This window comes from Coloeus monedula (genome assembly GCF_965178545.1).
Source record: "Coloeus monedula genome assembly, chromosome: 14".
NCBI lineage: Eukaryota > Metazoa > Chordata > Aves > Passeriformes > Corvidae > Coloeus > Coloeus monedula.
Window position 1 is genome coordinate 11,332,795 of NC_138794.1, and position 24,174 is coordinate 11,356,968.

Consider the following 24,174-nt stretch of genomic DNA (forward strand, 5'->3'; position numbering starts at 1 on the left):
TAAAAAAGAAATTAATCAAATCCTAGCAGAAATTCCCAGAAGTTCATTTTTGTTTTCAAAGAAAATCTAAGAAAACTTGGCTGCAAATCTGTCTTTTCATTTTCATCCAGCTCCATAGTCATTCTCAGAATTCTAAGTCAGGATCTAACAGGAGTTGTACTCAAAATGACAGCCTGCCATGATGCATTTATTTCTCTGGTTTGCCACTTTACAAGGGAAAAAAACACATTTCCAAGATATTTTTGGTAACGTATGACTAAGTAGCAAAATTAAAACTAGGAAATTAATAACTACATGGCATTTCAATCCCATCAACTCTAATCAACATAAATCCATTCTAATTAAAACCTGCAAATCCTGAGGATACCAAAGAGATAGCCCTCTGTTATAGGGAGATGTCAGCAACAGGTACATTCCATACAAATGGAGAGGATGCAAATCTCTGAAAGAGGCAAAGATGAAGCTGTACTAGAAGTTATATTTTTAGAATACCACTAGATCCTAATAATCTCTAATTGATGAAATAAAAAACCTCATAAATTCTGTCCTTTAAAACTTAAAAAGCACTTTTACAATCTAAATGAAGGAGTGTACAGCTTCACAGGCTGAAAAGGGTCATAAGGTTTATCACAATCATTCCTACAGTTTTACATTATTAGCCCCCGGTAATCCCTAACTGGAAAAACAAATATAAATTTTGTCCTTTAAAACTCAAAAAGCACTTTCACAAGCCAAACAGAGTATCTGAAGAAAGTGTACAACTTCACAGCCTGCAAAAGGTTACTAAGTTTATCACAATCATCAAACCAGAAATAGGACAGTGATGCAAAGCATATTCTGATCAGAATGATGAATAACACACACCAGTATAAAGAGAATAATAGAAATTATGTAATTGCACCAGAGCCTTTGTTTCAAAGTCAAAACATCTCAACTCTTGAGCCTGTCTTTAGGACTTGATCAAAAGCCCATAAACATTAACAAGATTCTTTGCACAGACTCCCTTGGGCCTTGCACATGTCCTTTATACAGCAGCTTCGTGCATCTCAAATCAGTTCAGGCAGCTCCTTATCTCTCCTACAATCTATTCAATCTTGCCTTTACAATGGGCATCATCTTTCAAATACATAACTATAGATGCCAAATCTACCTGATTCTGGTAACTTTTCATGTTATACCAAGATCAATAATTCCCCTCTATTCCTACTGCATTGTCAGGGGAAAAAAAGGGATCCAAACTGAGCTTGGGTGTGTGTTACTTGTGCACATCCACAGCAGCTACTACTGACACTTTGGGGTTTAAGGGGAGGACCCATCTTCACCCAGCTCTAAATCAGCTCTTTTAAAGAAGGCCTCTTTTGTCTGTTGGTGGTTTTTATCCCCAACCAGCAGAGATTAAACAAATGCATGTGTTTGGCAGGAAGTGGCTGTCACCCTGCCAATTAGCTCAGCAGGAAGCAAACAACCTGCTGACCTTCCTGGGAGAGCGTCTCTCCAAGGCAAGAAAAAGGGGCTGTACTCAGTAGCTCAGACTGTTGTTACCATCATATCCCATCACAAACTTACCCTACCATTCCCTGGAATGCCAGCGACAGTCCAGAGCCACAGAAGTGTAGAGCTGGAGGGAACCAAAGCCATCATTATGTCTAGTGGTTTCCAAACCCATTTGTGAAATCATAATGAGCATTTTCTTTATTCTGTTTGCAACAGCCACTGACACTGAGGGGGTGTGGTGGTCTGTGCAGGATACTTGAGGGCTGACAAGGGTTTGCCAGACCAGAAAGCCTGGGAATCACCAGAACGCCTGATTTTACTACTGTAGCAAGGAACGAGTTACACCTAGACTACTCTTAACAAGTTTATTCCACATGTTCTTACAAATTGCCACAGAGCCTCTTTATGCAAACTGTGCCAGAATTTAATACACTGATGTTGTTCAAGAATATTTAATGCTAGCTTTAGTTTCCTTTTCAAAACTGCAAATTGTGGTTTGGTTGGTTTTTTTCTTGAAATGAAGAAAAAATTGAACATCACATATATAAAGGCTTGGACAGCATTATATTTAGAAAATCAAGAATATAAAATCTATAATTTTTTTCCCTCCTAGCCTGCTGTGATGCCCAGTGGTGATAGTTTAGTAAAATATCCACTCCCTCTGTGCTTTCAGTGGGAGGCAACAGCTATAGCTGGCCTTTGCTCTAATACGGCACACTCTGGAATCAGGATCCAGAGCTGCAAGAGGACTTTGGTGGATAATGAGGAAGGCAGCTTTAATAAGGTTCCTCAGCTCTGAGCACACACCCTCTTCAGGTACAACTTTCATCTAAGTCTCCCCTGCATGTCAGTCCATTGGATCAAATCAACAGGAGAAGCTGAAAAGTAGGCTGAGATAAAAATGTGTTGGGACACAGAAAGATGCTTTAATAGATAAAAAGCTACAGTCTCTTTTAGAAAGGATTTTTCCACTTTGTATTCCTATTGTCTGAAATCAGGCCTGAATAGAAGAAGATAATTTGATAAAATATAGGCAAAAAAAATCCTATAAGGAAATAATGGAAATGCCGTTACAGACTTTTGTGAGTATAAATAGTTTCGGAAATGAAACTGTCAAGCCCAGCATCTGAAATGCTGTAGAAATAAAGTCACTTTAATGGTCAGCCTGCTGTAACCACATAAACATTCCCTAGTTCCTTTCACAGCCCAGCATCTTGCAATTTTTTTTTTTTTTAATCTGACATATGGGGAGACATTAGTTGGAGACTGAAGGAGACAGGATCTAAAAGAGAAGCAGAACGGATCAAGAGAAGATAAGGAACAGAAATCATCAACAGGAGATATTAAATTCCAAAAAACGAAACTTGAAGGGATGGGACATTCTAGAAGGAAAATTTAAAAAAAAGGAAGGGTGGTGAGATAAGCTGGAAAATAACACGGTGAACTCAATTTTAAGCAAAAATATTAGACTGAAATTATCTGAGACTGTCCCTCCTCTTCTTCCCTGCTTTTAAGTGTATGGGTTGCCATATCTGTAAGAGTATTCTTGGCAGCTGACTGTAAACCCAGAACTGTTCTGTCCCACAGCTGGGGCTGCTCTTTGGCTTTTCCTTACCTTTCTTTCCTTTACCTGCAGCTGCACCAGCTCATCCAATGTTTGGGACACCTGCTCACACTGGTGCTGTGCACTGCCTCCACACACTGCATTCTGCAATGTGCAACTGGGGAAAGAGTGGAAAAATATCTAAAATAAGCAGCAATGTGAAAAAATCAGTCAGTATCCACTAAATTAAATGAGCATTTTGGTATTTGATTGGCATTCTAAAGCCCTTCATGTCCCCAGAAAGTTCCACATCTTATCAGCTGCCACAAACTACTAGTTCAAGGTTTAATTTCTTCCTCCGGAAATACTTTTTTTTATCTTATTTTTCTTGAATTTTATTATCCGTTAGACTATTTCCTCATTATAATGGCAGCTCGGTTTCTTTCAGGAACTTATAAAACTTACAAAACCTGCTTAATATCTTCATAAAACAGAATTAAATCTCCTATTTACATTCAAGGGTGATGAACCAAGAGAATGGATCTTTGGCTCAAACTGTGCTTGAGCCACTGAGCTGCCATGTGACCCTAGGCAAATAATTTGATCTTCTTTAATTGAAGCAGTTATAAATTTGGCTAAGAAGCAAGAATTTTCTGAAAAGCACCAGCCTTTGATCTCAGCTTGCATGAGTAAATGCACCTCCAAATTCTCAGGCTGAATGATGCAACTTCTTTTTTTTTCAGTTATTTATCCTTAAAAACTATGTGGTTGTTCACATAACTGTATTTTCAGCATAGTAGGGAATGATACCATTTATTGAGGTAGTAACAAGAAGCACTTTGGTGGTTCTATCAAGTGTTTGGGACCTAGAGGACAATTCTTGACCACCTGACTTACTTCAATTAGGCCTTGTGGATGAAAGAGGTGGAGAGGAAAGAGCCTTGCATGTGGATCCTGCTGCCAGGAAAGCAAGTGAAGAATAAAGGTGTAATTTAGTTTGCAGGAGCTCAGCCTAAGTAGAAAATAAACATCAGCAACTGCTTTTTGTTCCCACAGCTGATAATCCAGATTCTTCTCATCACTAGGATATAGAGAGGGATAACTGGAGCCCCTGAGGCCAGCATGAGCAAGGCCATTGGATGTCTCAGCTTTTAGCAAGGGCCAAAGACCTGAGCTTCTTTGACTCCACACTAAACTCAGTGCTCAGTATCACAACAAATTAGTTTTCACCTCATTTGTAAAAGCAACAGACACATGGTGAATGCACTCTCACCTTGCCTCTCTCTAATGAACCACTTTAACCATATCAAGAATGAATTTTGTGTAATGACTGCAATATGATGTCGTAAGGAACCATCCAGCATTTGTGATGGAAGCCTTGAGGACAATGACAAAGGCACCCATTAAGAAGACGTTCAGCAGCTGAGTGTCCCAGTAGAGTTGGGCAAACACTGAAATCCATTTCCCTTGGATATTCATTTGAATTTTTAAATGTGTTTCTCTGACTGTTCACATCTCTTTTGTGCTCACTTTCCATGAATAGCAAATGAGCTTTAATAAGGGGAATAATCATGAAAAACACATTTTAAGCTTGAACATTTGCCAAATGAAAACCTCCAATTGCACAATAAGTGATTAGCACTACATATGTTATTTTATGACTTTTACACTAAATTAAAACTATTCACTGTTGGTCAGTTGTCACACAGAGACATCAAGGAAACCCAAAAATATCACTATATACAGAACTGAGCAGCATAGGCTAAAGTATTACTATATACAATTAGGTATTCCTGAATTACTTGATGGCTGAGACTTAGTTCTTGACAATAATTATGACAAAAGAACGTATCTTGAAATCTTGTATTTTTTCCTCTGTAGTTTGTTTTTTTTTTTAAGAGTACCTGTTATTTACCCAGCCCTGCCAGGCAGTATGATTTGCCAGAGGATAGAGTAGTTATGGGTATAAAATCTTTGCTCAAGGGCTTTTAGTAAGAAGAATTTAAAGCACCTAAGATGCACAGCTGCAGCCAAGAAATGCAGTGTGATACATTTTCCTTTAGTTTCCTTTTATTCATCATTGAGCTCTCAAGGAAAACCTCTTATATCTCATTTTTAGAGCAAATCACAACTGCAGAGTTCCCCATGAGTCAACCCCATTTAATTTCTGATGATAGGAGCCTAAGAGGGAATTAATCAGCTTCACCCAGAAACTTCTTGTCATTCTGAAAGCAGGGAGAGGTAAAAAGTCACCCTTGCTATTCTGTTTTCTATTTACTGGGGTATATAAATAAATAAACCTTACAGCATGATATTGTGCAGCACTGACCCCAGACTTGAGCAAGATATACCACAAGAAGCACTCCCAATTTGGAAGGGGGTGGAAAAGCTGACCTGTTGGGTCTTTCCATCTCTGACCACCATTATCCTTTGAACCCTGCAGGAACTACTCCAGAGGCCAAGGCACCCCTGAGCATCATTTCAGTGCAAAGGCTCCCACTAAATCAAATGCATTTTGATGACAAAAAGATTGATATGGTAGCCTTCTCCTTTGAACCAAATTGTTTTCATAATTTCTAGCATAACAAATATAAACATGTTTTATGAAAGCAGAAGTTCTGGAATACACCAAGTTATTGTCAGCTGCAAATAGCCTAGAGCTCCCTGATGAGCTAAAGTGTAACATTCTAATTATGTCAGCATAAAGGAGTTTTTCCTTTAAATAATATTTAGGATCTCTCATCAGTAAATATAGTGAAAATCCTGGGATAAAGTAAATAAAGGCACAGAAAACAAGTGAAACTAAATAATACACGGCTTTGCATTCCTGTGCTGTAAACTTTTGAACTGCATCCATGGAAGAAAAGGGTGGTGGAAAGAAGATCAAATGCATGCTATAGTAAATATCAGGTATTGTGATAAATTCCTTTTATGCTTCCAATAATTGTAAACATCGTGTAGTTTCATATTCCTGACATGCTTGAAGAAATCTGCAAGTCTTTTTTCTTTTATTATTTTATTATAGAGCTGCATCGCTTTCCAGTTTATTTTGTGGAGAAAATTGTGTCTTTATGCTATAAACAACTCCAAGCAGTTTGTTCACGGAAGCTGAAAGGTGGAATTTCAGCCCATTAGACACGGGCAGGGAAGCAAACGTTCCGATTTCAACCCAAAATCGATTACAGAGCGTCCCACAGCGGGGGTGTCCGGTATTGCAAACACGAAGGGCTAAGGTGGGTTTGACGAACTGAAATCCACGGTGAAAATTTGGAAGCCCAAAAATGCACGAATACAAAATCATTCTCTTTTCGCTAAAATAACATTAGCATTCTCTTTGTAATGCTGTATAAACGATTTTAAAGGATAAATGAGATAATCATCGGTCAAAGGGCAATCCCAAGCAAAATTACAGAATCTAATTAACATGGGATCTGACAAAAATAATTAAAGGAGGATGACATAATTAATGCCAGTGGACACTAGATTACATAAACCAGACATTTTAAAAATAATCTGATATATTTCTTTTTTATGAGTGCAAGGAATGTCACATTAATCCTGAGACCTTCCCAGATGTGGGTGCAATTTTTAAAATACTTGGCTTTTACTGAGCCAGCAATCCAGGAGAAGGAATCTCCAAGAGAAGACAGCATTTATCCAGTTTACTATGAGTTAGAAGGAGATGTTGAATTGCCAATTGCTCCACAATTGCTTTAAGAATGGAAGAACCACTTCAAAAATATGCTATGAGATAATCAAATCTTGCATCCTCTACCTCAGTGACAGAGTACTTGAAGAAAAAAAAATAAAAAGGCCTTTTTCAAGGGGAAAGATACAATTTCTATTGATTCCATGACTCTGTGGATCCTAGATTAATTCCCTTCCTCTTGTTTGTGGCATTTGTCAGATGAGTCAGGCTTGGGAAACTTGAGCCAATTGCTGGTATTCTCCAGTGACCTCAAATTTCTTCCCCCAAACACTTCTACCAAACTTGTATCAAAAGGTAACACACTGAAATTCTGTACTGCATCTCCTGACAGGCGTCTCCAGGCAGGGAGAGCTCCCGAGAGGCTCCCACTTCCCATCCCAGGCAAGCACAAATATGGGATTGAACTTTAAAGGCTTCTATTGCCCATGTAAAATAAAAGCTTCTCTAGCACTTGCTGGTGTTATCCATGGGAGCATTGCACAAAGTGAGGAATACTCCATAAAAATAATACTTGTACTGATGTCTTTGTATTCTACCATGATTTTTTTCTTTACAAGTACTTTATGAAGTGAAGCTGTATGCAGGAATGTATGTCCCATAGTTCTGCAGGCAGAAGGTACTTCATCTTTATTCTTCAACATTTGGTAAGATCTTCTAATAGTGGTACTCTAACATTTTTGCAAATTTCATTTTAAAACAATTAAACATGCACACGTTATCCTGCTAGTTTTGGTTGTGCCTGCACCAACTTCTTGCCCTGTGTAAAGACAATTACCAGATGCATGAAGTACCAGATGATGAAAGTTCATCTCTGATCTCACAGGGACAAACTCAGCTGTCAGATAAAGTGTCAAGAGTTCTCTTTGGCTCTAGCGACTCCAGCTTGGCCTTTTGCAATCATTTGAGTTTTCTTCCAAAAAAAGGAAGGAAGTGGGGAAACTCAGAATGATAAAACTGTTCCAACTACAATGTTAGAAATACATATGCAGCTACTCAACAGTATCAGCAAGGCATGAACTTGGCCCAAAGATCTTCCATTTTCCTCTGTGAAACAGTGAACAAATGAGAGCAGTGATCTCAGCTACTTTTATTTAATTAACCTTCATTTTATTACAGTCACTGAATGTCACTGAGTAAGCACACTGGTCTATGTTCCTCACTGTGTCAGCAATCAGCATCTGCTACATTTCAAACTCAATTAAATGTCTTTTTTTCCCAAATGTTGAGTTTTTCTTACCCTTTCTATCAGCATGGGTTACTTCATCTTTGTTCCCGCAGAACAAGACCTCCATCATTTTGGTCTCCATTTCCCTTTTCCTCTCACATCCTTCTTACATAATACATCTAATATCATCCTGACTCCCAAACCAAGTCTACACTTTGGTTGTCTCTCACTAAGTTATAACACCTCCTCCTCCTCAGATGTTTGAGAACTCGGCTTCTGCAAATCAGCTTCTTACAGATGGTGCTTCCATTTACTGGCACAAATTGGTTACTTGGAAGAATTAGTCATTGGAGATACACATTTTATAAAACATGTGAAAAATAAGACATAGAATAAACAGGAACATAGAGTGACATACTGCCTCGGCTCTTTTCCAGTGGTTTTTTCCCTCCTAAGGACAAACACTACACAGCTCTCACCATGTATTTACGTTCAAGTGAAGTTATGGTGTAGGCAATTATTATTTGAGAAAGTATGAATGCTTTTTTAAGAGTCAAAACAATAATCCCCAAAATGCCACACATGCAGCATTACAGACACAGAGCAGTGACTCAGACCCAGAGACACTACTTTGGACTCCTGACTAGACTTCATCTGTCAGTGCCTTTATCTTCCCCCCCCCCCCCGTAAATGTGAAGGGCGATACTGGTGATTACTGTAAAAATTAGTTGTCATTAGGGCTTGCCTGCTCTCCTCACGCAGCCTTGCCCTGACCTCTACCTCAACTCCCCGAGTGCTCCGGCGTGCGATCTCACAAAATCAGGGGTGAGGAACAGACCTGGAATTTCTCCTGGAAGGTGCTGTGAAAGACCATGGGGGGTCACACAACTGCATCCCCCACTTTAAGGGAATCTGCCCTCTGTGTTCACCCAGCCTCACAAGCGTGGGCTCCCTCGGGGCTCAGCGCCTGCACTGGTCGGGCTCCTCCTCAGCCCTCACCTCACCGACCCCTCAGAGCCCTGTCGATTCCCTCAGCCCGCTCCGGCTCCCTCAGCTCGCTCCTGCCCGCCCCTCAGGGCCGTCCCGGTTCCCTGAGCTCGTTCCCGCTGTCCCTCAGCTCCAGTTCACTCAGCTCTCTCCCGCCCGGCCCTCAGCCGCCCCGGTTCCCTCAGCCCGCCCCGGTGCCCTGAGCTCGTTCCCGCTGCCCCTCAGCTCCAGTTCCACCTCCCTCAACTCGCTCCCGCTCGTCCCTCAGCCGCCCCGGTTCCCTCAGCTCGAGGCCCCTTAGCCCGCCCCGGTTCCCTCAGCTCGTCCCCACCCGGTTCCCTCAGCCCGCCCCTCCCGCTCTCTTCCCGCCCCTCGGTTGAGGCCGTTCCCCGCGCGGTGACCCCGCGCCCCGCCCCGCGCAGGCGCCCCGGCAGTCGCGGCCTCGGGGCCGCCGGTCCCCGCCGGTCCCTGCCATTCCCCGCCATTCCCCGCCATTCCCGGCCGGTCCTCGCCGCCCCGATGCTCCGCACGGAGAAGGTTCTGCAGCTGCGGGGGCAGCAGGGCCGCGCCGTGCGGGTGGTGCGGGAGCACTACCTGCGCCCCGATGTGCCGTGCCGCAGCGCCCTGTGCCGCAGCGCCCAGTGCCGCGCCGCCTGTGCCCGCGGTGAGGGGTCTGGGGGGAGCCGGGGGTGCGCGCTGACAGAGTCGGGATCGCCCGCGGGCCGGGCTGGGGCGGTGGGCAGCGTCCCCCGGGGCCGCGGGTCGCGGGGGGCAGAGCCGGGTGCAGTGATCCCTGAGGAGGGAGTGATCCCTGAGCGGGGGTGATCCCTGAGCGGGGGTGATGCCTGAGCGAGGGGTGATCCCTGAGCTGGCGGTGATCCTTGGGCAGGGGGTGACTCCTGGGCTGGGGTGATGCCTGGGTGGGGAGTGATCCCCGGGCTGGGGTGATCCCTGAAGCGGGGGGGATGATCCCCGGGCTGGGGTGTCCGGACGGTGCTGAACAAATCGCCTCTATAGCAATAGTTTTCCTTTAAAGTAGGATCCTTTAGAAATCAACGAGGCGTTAAGAGCGGAAGGAATCGAGGAGCTGATTGTTAGAGGGTTTAACTGTGAACAGTTTACTGGCAGTGATAAAAGGCTAAAGGGTTGTTCAATTTTTACACTTCTCCTGTTTTAAAAGATCCTTTAAAATGCATTAATTTCTGAAGGGTGGTGGTTTACAGCATGAATTAAATGCTATACATATCTGTTAAGTATTACAATGGGGCCAAGCTATTATCTTGAAGCTATTGTAATTCTGCATCAGCAGCTATTCCTGTTCAGTAATTAAATGTAATTGCCTATGTTATATCAGGGCATTTCAGACACGGGAAGGCTGCCAGGCTCTGATGTCTGCATTTGTTGTTGTTTTTACGTACTGTGGTGCTGTTATGTGCATCATAGATCATCACCTGAGCTTTGATTGATATTTCAGTTTGGGTTGTTGTTCAATACCACAATTTATTTGATGCAGGAAAGTGACTGGCAAATAACAAACATAATATCCAACCTGTTTAAATCGACCAAATGACTTGCTTGCTTAAAAGAAAAGGTTGAGAATTGTAACTCTTTTTTTTTTTTTCCCCTTTGGAACTGTGATTGACATAGATATTTTCACTTTTAATTTAGGTTCCTGTTGCAACAGAGGGCAAAAGGTGTATTGCTTAGATTATATTATTATACTGTATTACTGCTATCTAGGAGATCAGGACTAGTGATAGTTACTGCTCCTTAAAATACTGCATTTGGTTATGAATTCCTCAAGGATAACTTAAAGGCACATATCAGAAAAAAACCTCTCCTGCTGTGCCTAACTTCCCCTCTTTTGCACTTAAATGTAGATTGTGCTACAGGTGTCTGTCAGAATATGTCCCTATGTAATTATTCAAGGTAACCCAGATGTGAGCAAAATATTTGTTTTCCTTCCCGACTCTACACAGTGTGCTCAGCAAATCTATTTCCTGCCCTGTGAGAGACTGCCTGCAAAAATCACATCTGCAGGTGCTTGTAAGGGTGAGCTGTGGCTGCCTAGAAGTCGTTCTCTTCTAGATGTATGGGTTAGGCAAGGATAGCTTCGCATAGGCAGGTCTCATAAATCTTCCAGTGACATTTCACTTTTAATGCTCTTCTGAATTATTAATAAATATTAGCTTTCTTGTATGTGTTCTGCCATCATCCATTATAAGCCTTCAGTGTGAGATGAGGCCAAGTTACTCTGAGCACAGTTGTGCTAGCTGGATTCACTTCTTGTGGTCGCAGCTCAAAGTTTGTCCCATGTCAGCTTCTAAGAAATACATGAAAATAACCTTACTTGTCAATACCTATATACTTTGTTCTATATAATTTGCCTGCACTGTGGTGAGTTCAACAGTTCAGTATTTATGATAAAGAATAAATAGGTATTAAGAGAAAATACAGTGGAAATCCCCTCCCATCTGAAAGCTATTGGGGAATCTTTGAAATACCAAAAGCAATTAAATTCATTAATTTTGAGGTACGTTTTAAGATGTCGTCTGTGATGTTTTTGCTGTGGTATTTTGATGGCATATTCCTAAGGGAGAGAGTCTCCATAAAGAAAATTAACATCGATGGTTAATAGTTTAAGTTTAAAAACCTCTTCTCTTTGCAGTAGCAGTGGCTTTCTCTACATGTACCCTTACCTGTGCTCTTTTATGTAAAGAGCCTGCTGTAAATGGTGTGTTTGAACAGAGAGCTGTGAGAGCAGGGTAAAGGAACTGCTCATAATTCTACAGCCTTTGGAAATTCCATGAAAAGATTTTCTGTGCCAGATATGTAGTCCCTTTTTTCATATGGAAGCAGAGAAGAAAGAACTGTAACCCTCGCTCTTTTAAGTTATAGCTTTTTCATAATGAAAGTGGATTATTTTTCTCTCCTTTGGATAGAATTTGCACTAAATTTTGGCATCAGTGGATGTAAAAGGGTTTTGTCACAGATTTATGGACTGTACCACAGGATTGTACCATAATATCCATAATATTGTTTACCAGGAAAAGAAATGTACCCATTTGAGAAGACACAACTAATTCTTACATCGGAAAGTATTTTCAAGAAACCAGTATTGCAACTGAAAGTTTATCCTTTAAACTCTGAATTACCTTTTAGACGGCAAATTGTTATCAGACGATGTCACACACTACGTTGTCCCCGACTGCAAGGTTGTTCAGGAGTACCTGGAGATTCTGGAATTTCCGGAGCTGAAAGGAATTATTTTCATGCAAACAGCTTGTCAGGCTGTGCAACATCAGAAAGGACGCAGGTACTTACCCCATAAGAACTTATTTTTTATTAAGATTGACGTAAAAATACTTATTTGTAAAATGTATAATTTGTTTCAAGTGTCTTAATGTAGTTTTACAGAAGGGCAAGGACTGGGATCCTTTGTGATCCGTGGACATCAATGCCTGGCATAGTTTTCACTCAATAGGAGAGGTATGAAACCTGTATCATTATTAGCTAATCAAATGGCCAGTGACAGGAATTCATGAGACTTTGCAGTAATGATCTATCATGTGCCCACAGCTTGATTATGGACAGGTTTTGGTTTGCTGTATTGATGCCTGAGCACTTCTCTTTGGGGAGCAATTAATATTGTTGTATGGTACTTACCTCACCAGACATTAACCTGGGCATTGCCATAGCATTTCAGAGCAAAATTTGCTCTCAAGGCCATCCTATATTTCTAAAGCACAAATGCCTTTGAAGAAATAGCCCTTGTCTCAAAAGTGACAAACAAATAAGTTCCTGAACACTTAGGGTATTTTGTGGGGCTCACTGGAAAACAAGTATGTTTAAAATCAGAAGCATAAAAAACTTGCTTGTGGTTGATGGTTCAGGATTTATCATCAGTGTTGTAATGTAATGAATACATTTCTCTGTGCATGACAGTAATTTTCCTCGAGTTTTTCAGCTGTATTTTCATATGGAGTTAAAACAGCATTATCAAAAGAAAGCACAAGAATATATTTATCTTTTTTCATTCCAGACAGTACAACAAATTACGGAATCTATTGAAGGATCCCCGTCATGACTGTACTGTGTTTGCTAATGAATTCCACCAGCACTGCTACCTGCCAAGGGAGAAGGGAGAATCCATGGAGAAGTGGCAGACCAGGTTTGTTTGAACCTCTGCAGTGCCACACTGCATAGCATCATGACTTTGTATTTAGGAGTATGAGCATGCAGTGGGTACTGAGAGTTCATGCTCTTGTTCTGCTTAGCTTTGTAACAGTTCACAGCCACAGAAAGTCTGTGTTGTGCTTTAATGGTTACAAAAGTATCAACATTGTTTTCTTAGGGAACTAGACAAAATGTACTAAATTAAATGCAATAATGCTAAGGAAAAAGCTGGATCAGTTTGAAGTTACACTGTAGCACTGGAGTCTGAGCGCGGCTTTTTACAAGCTTTCACTCAGAGGAACTTTTTGTTATAGTGTTGCAGCTAGGGCACAAGTGGATATATTGGGGAGGAAACATTCTATTTTCCTCTCTTCTCATGGTGCTTAAGAATGGCACATAAACGTTTTTGCAGAAAAATGTTCCTGCAGCTGGGTGTATATCTTTTAAAAGTCTGGGTGTTAAATCAAAATCTTGTTTATACAAAGCCAGCAAAATCTTGCAAGTAACAAATGAGCTATGCCAGAAATCTTATTTCAAACTTTGCTTTTCTAGGAATATTTACAGTGCAGCAGCCTGGTACTACAATCACTGCCTGGGTCAGATGCCAGTTGTTATGGTAACAGAAGATGAAGATGCTATCAGGCGGTACGGAAATGAAACAGAAGGAGTGTTTGTGATTTCCTTCAAGGTAACATGCCAGAAAAATAAAAGGTTTCCTTTACGTCCCATCAAAATGATGAAGCAAGTGCATTAAAGTATATTGCAAATCATGTCAGAGTTTACATTCAAGAAAGCTGTGATGGTAACTCATGTCTCCATTTATCAAAGCAAGCAAGTATGTCACTTATGAGAATGTTGGAATAACCAGTGGCAGTGAGCAAAGCAGAGAGTTGGAAAGATAAAAAGCAGCTCTGAGGATAGAGGCCATCTTTCTTAGGAGACCTTTTCCTTGTTTTCCTTGTTTTTAAGGAATTTGGCATTGATGAGCAGTGATCAGTTCCCTCAGCCAGCTGTCTAAATCTGGAGTGCAAGCAGTCCATAAGCAGCTGTAGCCTAAATATCCATCAGCAGTGTTCTGCCCATTACTTTGCCTGGACTGCTGAGGATACAGTGAAGCCTGAGAAGATAATTCATTCTTCATTTTGGTGTCCATCTATGATACCACTTGTATTCAGTGGGATGGGGGGATGGGATGTTTATGTTTAGCTGTGAAAGGATGTTGAATAAAAACAGCACCAAACTGATTTACCTTTACTGCATTTAAGAGTGGATTAGGCTGAACCTGGGACAGATCTGTGGGGTTTAGAGCAGACTCATCATTACCATTTGGAAGTGCTATTTGAATGTAGTGTGAGATAGCTCTTGTCCATTATGGGCTTTCCAAATGCATTATTAAAAGAACAGAGGTCTCTAAATACTTTCCTGTTTATTTATATTTGTGCATACAGAATTACTTGGATAACTTCTGGCCTGACCTAAAGGCTGCCCATGAACTCTTTGACTCCATAGCCCAAGCTCGGCGTGAACGGGAGAGCGAAAGCCAAGAGAACCACGGAAAAGAATATCCTGAGCACTTACCTTTGGAAATATTGGAGTCTGGGATCAAATCCGGAAGATACCTGCAGGTATTTTTGTGCAGAGAACGTACACAGAGTAATGCAGTCTTGTACTTGGTCCCTTTAGTTGCCTGAATTAGAGTGATTAGAGAAAGAAATATGGCTATGGTGGGAAGAGGGAAAGGAAACAAAAAGCAAGAGGATGGAAGGGATTAGGATTCTTAGGATTCTCAAAATATTTCCCCTACACTTTTTTGTGACACGTGGATTTGTTTTTGTTGTCGTTTGTTTGTTTGTTTGCTTTGAGGTTTTTTTTTCCTTGGAGAAGTTAAAATAAGAATTGGCTATTGAGGTTGTGAAATGTGCTATGGATTTTTCTTCAGGTTGATATGTGATGTACCTGTAAATCGAGAGACCAGGTGTGATTTGAAGCAGTGAGACCTCATTCTTAAATATAAATAGTGCTGCACAAAGGCAGCAGTTCTAACTTCATTTGCACAGACATCTTTCAGTCAATGAAATTAATTTACTGGTTTATGGCTGTTCAGGGCCTTAATATGGATTGTTGGTAGACAAGTGTCCTTCTTTCAAAAATAATTTAAATAATTAGAGCCAGTAATTTGTTTCTTTCTTGGCAATTCCAGCAGCGAGGCAGGAATAAAATATGAACAGAAAGACAGAGGTTTTTCTTTCTTGTTGGAATAATGCCAGATTCTGTGCTAAAGCAGGCAGCAAAGGTAATCTTACATTGCCTGTGGTTGGAATAAAATGTCGTCTACCGTCTTACAAATAAATTCAGGATTTAAAAGTTCTACATCCTGCATTCCCCCCTATAGAGAGAATGTGTTCAAAATAACCTACGGATCAATAAAAACTAAGTCATGTAAAAAAAAATTGCAAACCCCAAATTTTTATCCTTTAAAGTTGTCCATTTTTAGGGTGACTGTTCCATTCTGTTGATTGGTTTATTGGTCTCTTTCAGGGTACACTGAATGTCAATAAGCACCGAGCACAGCTGGAAGCTTTTGTTCGGCTTCAGGGGTTTGGCAGCAAAGACACAGGTGAGGAGCCGGTTTTCAGTTATCAATCAAGATGAAGGCCGAGACACTGCAGTGCTTGTGTGGTTTTCATGGGCCAGAAATGAGGCTGAAAATTAACCAGAGGGTGGAACTTGGGAGGAAAACTCCTTCCTCTTTCTTAGCACCTTTGGCCATATTTTGGCCTCTTGTCCTGTTTCCCTGCATCTCTGAAGTGAAATGTGAAATGCTGATGCAAATTGTTGTCCCTGTGCTTTGCTCCAACCTCAGGTGACCACTCCTTTGACTGCAATAAGAGTTTGCATAGATGTTGGCAGGACTAGGAAGCTGGTCTTCATGAACATAATTGGAAAATTGCCTTTTGGATCAAGCTGATCCAGGATTATCTCTCTGGCATGAGTTACTAATCAACACCTTTGAAGGAGCAGTCCATTACCCTTGCACAGACACATTGGCCCAGCTCTCACTAATAACTACTTTCAAATGCTCCTGTGACAGACCCTGCAGTCAAACCAGTGCTCAATATACTCATTATTTTTTAAAAGCTTGTTTTATTCTGAACCCTGCCCAGAATCCTGTGGCAGTGGCTTTCCCAATTTAACTATGCTGTGTGTTTTTAAAGCTGCTGCCTAAGAACAATGAACTCATCCCAGCCTATGCTGCTTTTTATCCAAAAGTTCACTTAGAGAATTCCTTAATAGGTCCTTAAAAAAAAAAAAAAAAAAAGAGGAAAAGGTTTTCCTTTCCTTGCAATATTAATTACTTACCAGTAGTCCTTTTTGGAAGAAATCATATTGGAAAAGTAATTTTCTGTTATTTCAGCAGAATGCTGCCAAGAATGGACGGATTTGAATTTTTGTAGCAGATTATAGTTCTGTTTATTTTAAATACAGAACTCCAAAGTGACATCCTTATTTATGGGGCCAAGGCTCGGAATCGTGCAATCCACGGGGATGTGGTGGTGGTTGAGTTGCTCCCTGTGCATGAATGGAAAGGAAGGACTGTTGCCCTCTGTGAAAATGAGACTGAGGACAAAGCACCTGCGGACACCACAGGTGACCCTATGCCCACAGGTAAGGAGAAGCATCCTTTTAATTCCCTGCTGATAAATAACGAAAAAAAAAAAATTGTTAGGTGAAGAAGTATCCCAGTGTGACATGCCTGGGTACTTTGGGAACTTAGAGTCTCGTTTGAAATTATTACTCTGCAGCTATAGCTGCATCTTAAATTTTTGTTGAGGTCAGAGCTAAAAGTTTTAAGAGGTCAATTCTCTTTTTGTAGGGAAATGATATTTTGTTTTGCTCTTTGCTGTTAAAAGTTTTCTGTATTACTAGAATTGGCCATGTTTCAGCAGCAGTGAGAATAATTTATGTATCAATTGAAATCTATACATTGAGTTAGTCTCCATATAAATAAAAGCTCATTAAAATCTTCCTGTGCCAACAATAGTTTATGACACGCTTGTATTGTCTGCACACCATATGTTGTTGGCAATTGTGACACAGATTTGGGGACACATCAGTTCATTTTATGAAGCAATGAATCTCCTGTACGTCCCACATATTTGCTTTCTTGCTCCTGTTAAACTCTTTAATGCACAATGTTCCTTATTTAAAGGTAAAGTAGTTGGAATCATCCAAAAGAACTGGAGGGATTATGTGGTCACTTTCCCTTCTAAAGAAGAGAGCCAGTCCCAGGGCAGAAATGCTCAGAAAGTCCTTGTAACACCTTGGGATTACCGAATTCCCAAAATCCGGATCAGCACTCAGCAGGCTGAAGCATTACAGGTAATTTAACTGAAGTGTTTCTCTGTTCCGTGTTCTTACAAAGCTGTGTGGGTGTTATATGCTCTAATGATGTTTTCTTTGACAAAAACGTGGTAAAACTATTAAAGTGAAGTCTGTGAGGGTTCAATTTCTGCCTTGAAGGATTGTGTTCAATTCCTGTCAGAACCACTTCAGGTTAAGACGCTTATTTGAGTTCTGAATTTGGCCACGCTTACATACCACTTGCTTTGGGTTTTTTCTGATAAACGAAAGGTCCTGTTAGGGGTATACAAATTGTACTTTTAAGGGGCACAGTGCTGTTCTAACAGAGCTGCCTTGCTGCAGGAGTACAGAGTTGTCGTGCGCATCGATTCCTGGGAGTCAACTTCCCTCTATCCAAACGGACACTTTGTGAGAGTTCTGGGGAGAATTGGAGATCTCGAGGGGGAAGTTGCAGCAATTCTGGTGGAGAACAGCATTTCTGCTGCCCCTTTCTCAGAAATCCAGGTTTGTCTTTGTGATCAGATCCAGTCTTTTCTGTTCATTTCCAGGGCCTTGTTTCTCAAAGAGAGGGACCCTTTTACAGCCGAACATCTTTGTTGCCAGTGGGTTTTTGAAAGCCCATTTTGAAAGCTGAAAATTTATTATTATTTTAGTTTATTTTTCTGGAATCTTTTGGATCAGTGGTTCTATTGATACTATGGATTTTCAAGTCAAGAGCGATTTTAATAGAATCCATTTGCTGTGAGGAAAGATTACAAACTCTTAATGCAAATTTGAGCTAGGCTTTTAAGATGTTTCTGTCTTTAGTGTGTGGTTATGCTACTTATCCTAAAGTCCTCCTCCTACTGTATTAAATACTTTGTTTTCAACTGGGAGAGGATCCAGCTTTCTCAGGTAACTGTTTTGATTATACCTACAATTAACTGAAAGAAAAAGACTGTAAAAAACCAATATGTAGTGGTTATATTTGCCAGAGCTGCAGTATCACCACAGTAATAACACTGGTTACTAATGCACATAGAATTCTTTTCAGTTTTTTCCATACTTTCCATAAAGTAAATGTAATGGACTTGGAAAATTAAACACAAGAAGAACTTGAAAAACTAATTAAATCTAATTAGTTGGTATCTTTTTGTAGAAAATATAAATTTATGTTCAACAATATTTCTGTACAGATGAGTGAAATGCCTGTGAGTTCTCCGAAGAATCCATGGAAAGTGAGTCCAGAGGAGGAAAAAAAACGCCTTGACTTGAGAGATACCCACTTGATATTCAGCATTGACCCCAAGGGCTGCGAGGATGTGGATGATGCTCTCTCTGTCAGGACTCTGCCCAATGGAAATCTCGAGCTGGGGGTGCACATTGCAGATGTGACTCACTTTGTGGCAGCAAATTCCTACACTGACGTTGAGGCCAGAGCAAGGTAAGTTATTTTCTGAAAATTAGAAAATTCATGAAGCTCAGAAGTTTGTGATGCTACCTTTAGGAAACTTTGGAAGGAAAGAAACATGCTTCCACCTTTCATGTCTTACTAAAGACTTGTTAAAGCTAATTAAACTATTTTATAACTAATTATATTCTGCTTTTATTTGGACACATTTTCCAGAAAGTTATAGTATAAGGTTATTTTTCCCTCATCACTCCTCTTTGCTTTAGAGTCTAATTTAACATCTGTGACTTGAAGTATTTTTGAAAACCACTCGTTTGTATTCCAAGGGAGATGATCACCCACAAAATGGAATTAAGTCTCACATTAATTTAATTCCAGAGGTATTTGTCAGGCTTATGTTTTAATATTCAATCTTGTCTTTTAATGTCCAAATATTTCATTCCCTTTTTTCTTTTATTGTCGCTATTTGGACTTAAACTGCTGAATCACTTCATGAACTGTATTGTTTGTAGATGCAAAGAAGTATGAACTGTAGGCAGCAGAGATGTTTGATGTACCCATTAAATCACCTCTTCTTCAGTGAGCATATTTTGTCCAGCCCTGGTTCTGCCCTTAATGGCAGCTGAAATACCAAGAAAGGCAAAATTAGGGTTATACTGTACAAATAGCTATTTAAATAATTTTACTTTGGTATTGCACCTGTGAGTGTTCTGTAGAAATAACCTTTTAAAATCAGACTATGAAGCAATGCTTACACCCCAGACCCAGGAGTCCTGGTGAGAACAGCAACTGTGTTTTGTTCCTCAGGGCTACCACGTATTACTTAGCAGATCGGCGCTATGACATGCTGCCCTCTGTCCTCAGTGCTGACGTGTGCTCCCTCCTCAGTGGAGTGGACAGGTAAGGGTTTGGAATTGTTCTGAGCAGGGAGACTTTTACAAGTCATTTTGCATTATTACTAAATCATCAACTGGAAGAATTGTGTACATTAGAAATTACCTTTCAGTTCTACCACAGGTAGGCTGAATTTTACAGACCAGTTTATATCAATTTACAGGCTCTGTTGGCTGCTGGCATGAGGATATGCAGGGTGCAGAGGTGTTCATTGTGAATGCATCTAACTAATAAAATAAAAATAGATAAAAGTAACTATCACAGTGTAGCTCTGCTTTAACATAAAGGAGACCTTATACCTTAGGGGTACTCTGCTTCAGCAGATGAACTGAAAATACTGCTGTGTAGCTGGTCCTCATTTAAGTTGTGATGCATGAGACTGAAAGGCAAGTGCGTTATTTAGTGGTGTTGCTGAGCACTGGTTTCATGAAGAAAAAGATGCTTCCACAACCATAATTAAGTCTATAAAAGAGTTGAATGTGCTTGAAATGGGAGTTTAAGTCTACCAGAACTATGTCAGAACTGTGGTGTTGTCTTTCAGATACGCTGTGAGTGTCTTGTGGGAGCTGGAGAAGGAATCGTACGAGACGCTGAGGGTTCAATACACCAAAACTCTCATCCGCTCTGCCTACAAGCTGGAGTATGAGACAGCACAGGGATTGTTGGATGGAGACACGAGTGTGGTGGGGGATATCCTGGAACTGAAAAGCCTGGATGAAGGAATGAGGCAGAAGAAGCTGGCTGAGCTGGTTTGGGCCATATCCAAGCTCACCGACATAGCACGACACATCCGAGCTAAGCGGGACAGGTGCGGCGCGCTGGAGCTGGAAGGGATCGAGATCCGAGTGCAGCTGGATGACAGACGGAATATTCATGACCTCATTCCCAAGCAGCCGCTGGAAGTGCACGAGACCGTGGCGGAATGCATGATCCTGGCCAACCACTGGGTGGCGAAAAGAATTTCCGAGGATTTTCCCCACCAAGCTCTGCTTCGGCAACACCCTCCACCACGACAGGAATTCTTCACTGAGCTTCGGGAATGTGCCAGTGCCAAAGGCTTCTCAATAGACACACGGTAGCTTTTATTACTAAAGTTCTGTAATTAAAGTTAAGCAGTTAACTACTTGGCCATATTATCATTACAAACAATTCAGCTCCAAGTATCAATGTTAAGAGACACTGCATAGCAGTTCTTGAAACAAATTTTATCAGAACCTTTCTGATGATGTTCTGACCAGGGGAAGCTGCCTGCATTCTGCTGGCTGTACTGCAAGTGGCAGTGGCTGAATAATTTTAGACATATTCAGATAAAGCATTTGTTCAGTCACTGTGCAGTGGTCAAGCTCTTGCAGTGGCCTTGTTTGCACTGTATTTCCTGGGTAAGAGAGTCCTGGTTTGAATTAGGTTAATTCTGTGCAGTGTAGTAATTTTAAATGACTCAAAATAATTCAGAATTACTTGGTCAAGACAACATGAGAAGGCCATGGTGAAAGGCATCAGTAGAGCCTCTGTGACCTGGGTGTCACCTTGTCCCATTTGTGCTGGACACAAAGGTTTTGGACCAGCTCTCTCTTTTGTACTGCATAGGAAGGGGTTTTGCTCCAGTCCCTGGTTCTCCAGGTTGCAGCAGAAAACTGGGTGAAAACTGGGTTTTTTCTAAACATTTTCCTAGAGCAGAGCTGTTATTAAACTGCATTGAAAGTTTCAATATCATTCTGCTTGCCATTTTTTTATGAGTAACTATTAACTTCTATGTGGGTTTTATGCTGTTGTTACCTATAAGCCATTATGACCTTCTCGACAGGTCTAACAAAGCTTTGGCTGAGTCTCTGGACAGAGCAAACGACCCCTCGGATCCCATTGTGAACAAACTGCTGCGCTCCATGGCCACCCACGCCATGTCCAACGCCCTATACTTCTCAACTGGTTCTTGTCCCGAGGAGCAGTTTCATCATTATGGTACCTGGTCATTCTTCTGCCTTTGCTGTGATTTCTGGACTCTTGCAGGAGGCACATGATGGCTTTGATTGCTAACCTCTCTTCCTTTCTCTTGGCAGGGCTGGCCCTAGAGAAATACACTCACTTCACTTCTCCCATCAGGAGATACGCTGACATTGTTGTGCACAGGCTCTTGATGGCAGCGACCCTGAAGGGAACCACAGGGGATGTTAAGGATAACATAATCAGTAACAAGTATCTTGAGGAGCTGTCCAGACACATTAATAACAGGAATCGGGTAAGGGGGTCCTTGTGGGAGTCTCCATGGTGCCCTAGGGAATGGGATACTAGTCCCAACTGTGCTTTTGGGAACTAAGAGTATCAATTTACTTTTATTTTTATTTGTAGTGCATTGAGGTTTTTTTAAATATCAGTTTTCTTCTGAGAGTGGTTGTAAAAGTGCCTTCATATTTCACTTGTACTTCATGTAAGATTTTCTTTTAGCTGTAATTTTTCTAGGGGACAGGTAAGGGAGTAAATAATGGGAAAAAGCAGCTGTGGAAATCAAAGCCAAAGACGCCTGTTGGAATACTTATGTAGGTTTTTGTCTCTCTTTGTGTGCGGGGTGCTCACAGGCAGCGCAGCGTGCTCAGAAGCAGTCCACAGAGCTCTTCCAGTGCATGTACTTCCGAGACAGGAGCGCCGAGAGCGACGAGCGCTGCGTGGCCGACGGGGTCGTCTACTCCATCCGCACCAACGGCGTGCTCGTCTTCGTCCCCCGGTGAGCCTGGCACGGCTGGGAATGGGCTGGGAAATAACACCTGGTGTTACTGGAATGCTGGGAGGGCACAGCCTGGGTATAAACCAGCTCAATGCAGATGTGTCATCTCCAGCATTCCAGAGGGTTGGCTGTGAGGCTCAAGAGCCAGAAGCTCCCCAGCCAGGAAAGGCTGCCTTACAGAGAACCCAGGGCAAACATGCTGCTGCTCTTCAAGTAGCTTTTTTTTAATGGAGAACTTGTTTCCTCACTGTCTGTCCAGAAAAACCTGTAAAGCTGCTCTTTTCCCATCACTGAGCCATTCCAGGCCCCACCCAGCACTAAGATAATGGATCACTGACTATTTCACTTTTGCTTTACTGCTCTCAGAACACTTCAGTCACTGTCTCCACGCTGTTTTCAAATCTGGGTTTCTGTGGCACCACCTATCAGCATCCCTGGAGCAGGATTATCAGGCTGCCGTGCCCACCCCTTCCTGTTGCTTTTCTACAATCCCAGCCAGCCTGTGGGTTTCAAAATTAAGACACCTGAAAAAGCTGAAAACGGTTAGAACAGCTTCTCTGCTTTTTTGTAGATATGGAATCAAAGGTGCTGCCTACATGAAAAACAAAGAGGGCTTAGTCATCTCCTGTCAAGGGGCTGGGAACTGCCAGTGGAAGCCTGGGTCCCTCCATCGCTCTCAGCATAAAATCACCTCCACTACAACTACTGGAGACTCAGTGACCTTGAGCCTTTTCGATCACATCACAGTGAGTATCTCAGAGAGGAGGAAAAGGAAATAGCACCATCAGAAATATAAACAAAATATTGCTTTCCAGGTGAGAATCCTTGTGCAGACTTCCCGCTGCCACGCTGACACTATCAAGCTGGAAATCATCAGGAACGCACCGCACCACACTGCGGACACAGAGGCCGCCCAGAAGAGTTTCCATGTGGTGAAATCTGACTTGGTGAAAGAAGTCAGCCAGTCTGCAGAGGAAACCCAGCGTGCCCAAGAGAGAGCCAGGGTGGAAGTGATGGATGAGGAGTCCCAGGAGTTCTGCCAGACCAAGGGGCCCAGCCTGTACCAGCTGCTGGAGGAGATCCGGGAGCTGGCACTGCTGGATGTGACAGAGGACATCACGATGTGAACTGGGACCTGCCACCGGCTGCCTGGGGCTGTCCTGCTCCTGTTCACTGTGCACAAGTGGTTGGGGGATTTTTTAAAAAGCAGTTTATTTAAATATTCAAGTGTTCTTTTACTAAGCTCAATGTCTATTTTAAATAAGAATTATTTTTATCTGATTATGGGTATGGGTGAGTTATGAAAAGATTTTTTACCTGATAAAGCTCATATTTCAGACTAAAGACACTGGGCTGTGAATTATTTTAAGTATCATTCAAAAAATTACTTTGCTCATGTTGTCCATAAATTAGGTTCTTAAAACCTAAATACCTCCTTCTTCCCTACAAGGATATAAAAAGCAAATTCCTTCATAAAATAACACCTGGTACCCTGAGGGTAGTGGCTTAATTCAGTGTCTAGAAATTCAGTACTTTTTACTATTGGAAGGGGTGATTCCCCTTCATTCCACAAAAGGGAAAAGCTGTTGTGTAAGGAAAAACAAGACTCTAAGAAGAGGATGAAGCAGAGCTTCAAGCAGAGAGCAGGATCAGGTAAGGAAGGTCTTGTTCCCTGAGGGGAGGTACTTGTCTGGGGAGAGATGTCTGACCCAAGGGATGGGGAAGTGTGGGAGGC

At 41.6% G+C, this 24,174-nt stretch overlaps 1 protein-coding gene across 1 annotated transcript; it reads left to right on the forward strand.

The window, feature by feature from the left end:
• The first annotated feature begins 9,345 nt into the window (after window positions 1-9,345).
• On the forward strand, window positions 9,346-23,776 carry DIS3L (DIS3 like exosome 3'-5' exoribonuclease). Its single transcript, XM_082290424.1, has 17 exons — window positions 9,346-9,562; window positions 12,061-12,214; window positions 12,941-13,069; window positions 13,627-13,762; window positions 14,523-14,699; window positions 15,613-15,691; window positions 16,561-16,740; window positions 17,285-17,454; window positions 17,779-17,940; window positions 18,612-18,859; window positions 19,634-19,726; window positions 20,262-20,795; window positions 21,525-21,679; window positions 21,778-21,956; window positions 22,294-22,439; window positions 23,011-23,185; window positions 23,255-23,776. Exons 1-17 carry the CDS (start codon window positions 9,418-9,420, stop codon window positions 23,564-23,566), a joined length of 3,174 nt encoding a protein of 1,057 aa, XP_082146550.1. The 5' UTR covers window positions 9,346-9,417; the 3' UTR covers window positions 23,567-23,776.
• Window positions 23,777-24,174: the final 398 nt, after the last annotated feature.

Coding starts and splice junctions, on each gene's coding strand:
- DIS3L (XM_082290424.1), top strand. CDS start 9,418: ATGCTCCGCACGGAGAAGGTTCTGCAGCTGCGGGGGCAGCAGGGCCGC. Junction 12,215..12,940: donor CAACATCAGAAAGGACGCAG/GTACTTACCCCA, acceptor TTTTCATTCCAG/ACAGTACAACAAATTACGGA. Junction 17,455..17,778: donor AGCAGGCTGAAGCATTACAG/GTAATTTAACTG, acceptor GCCTTGCTGCAG/GAGTACAGAGTTGTCGTGCG.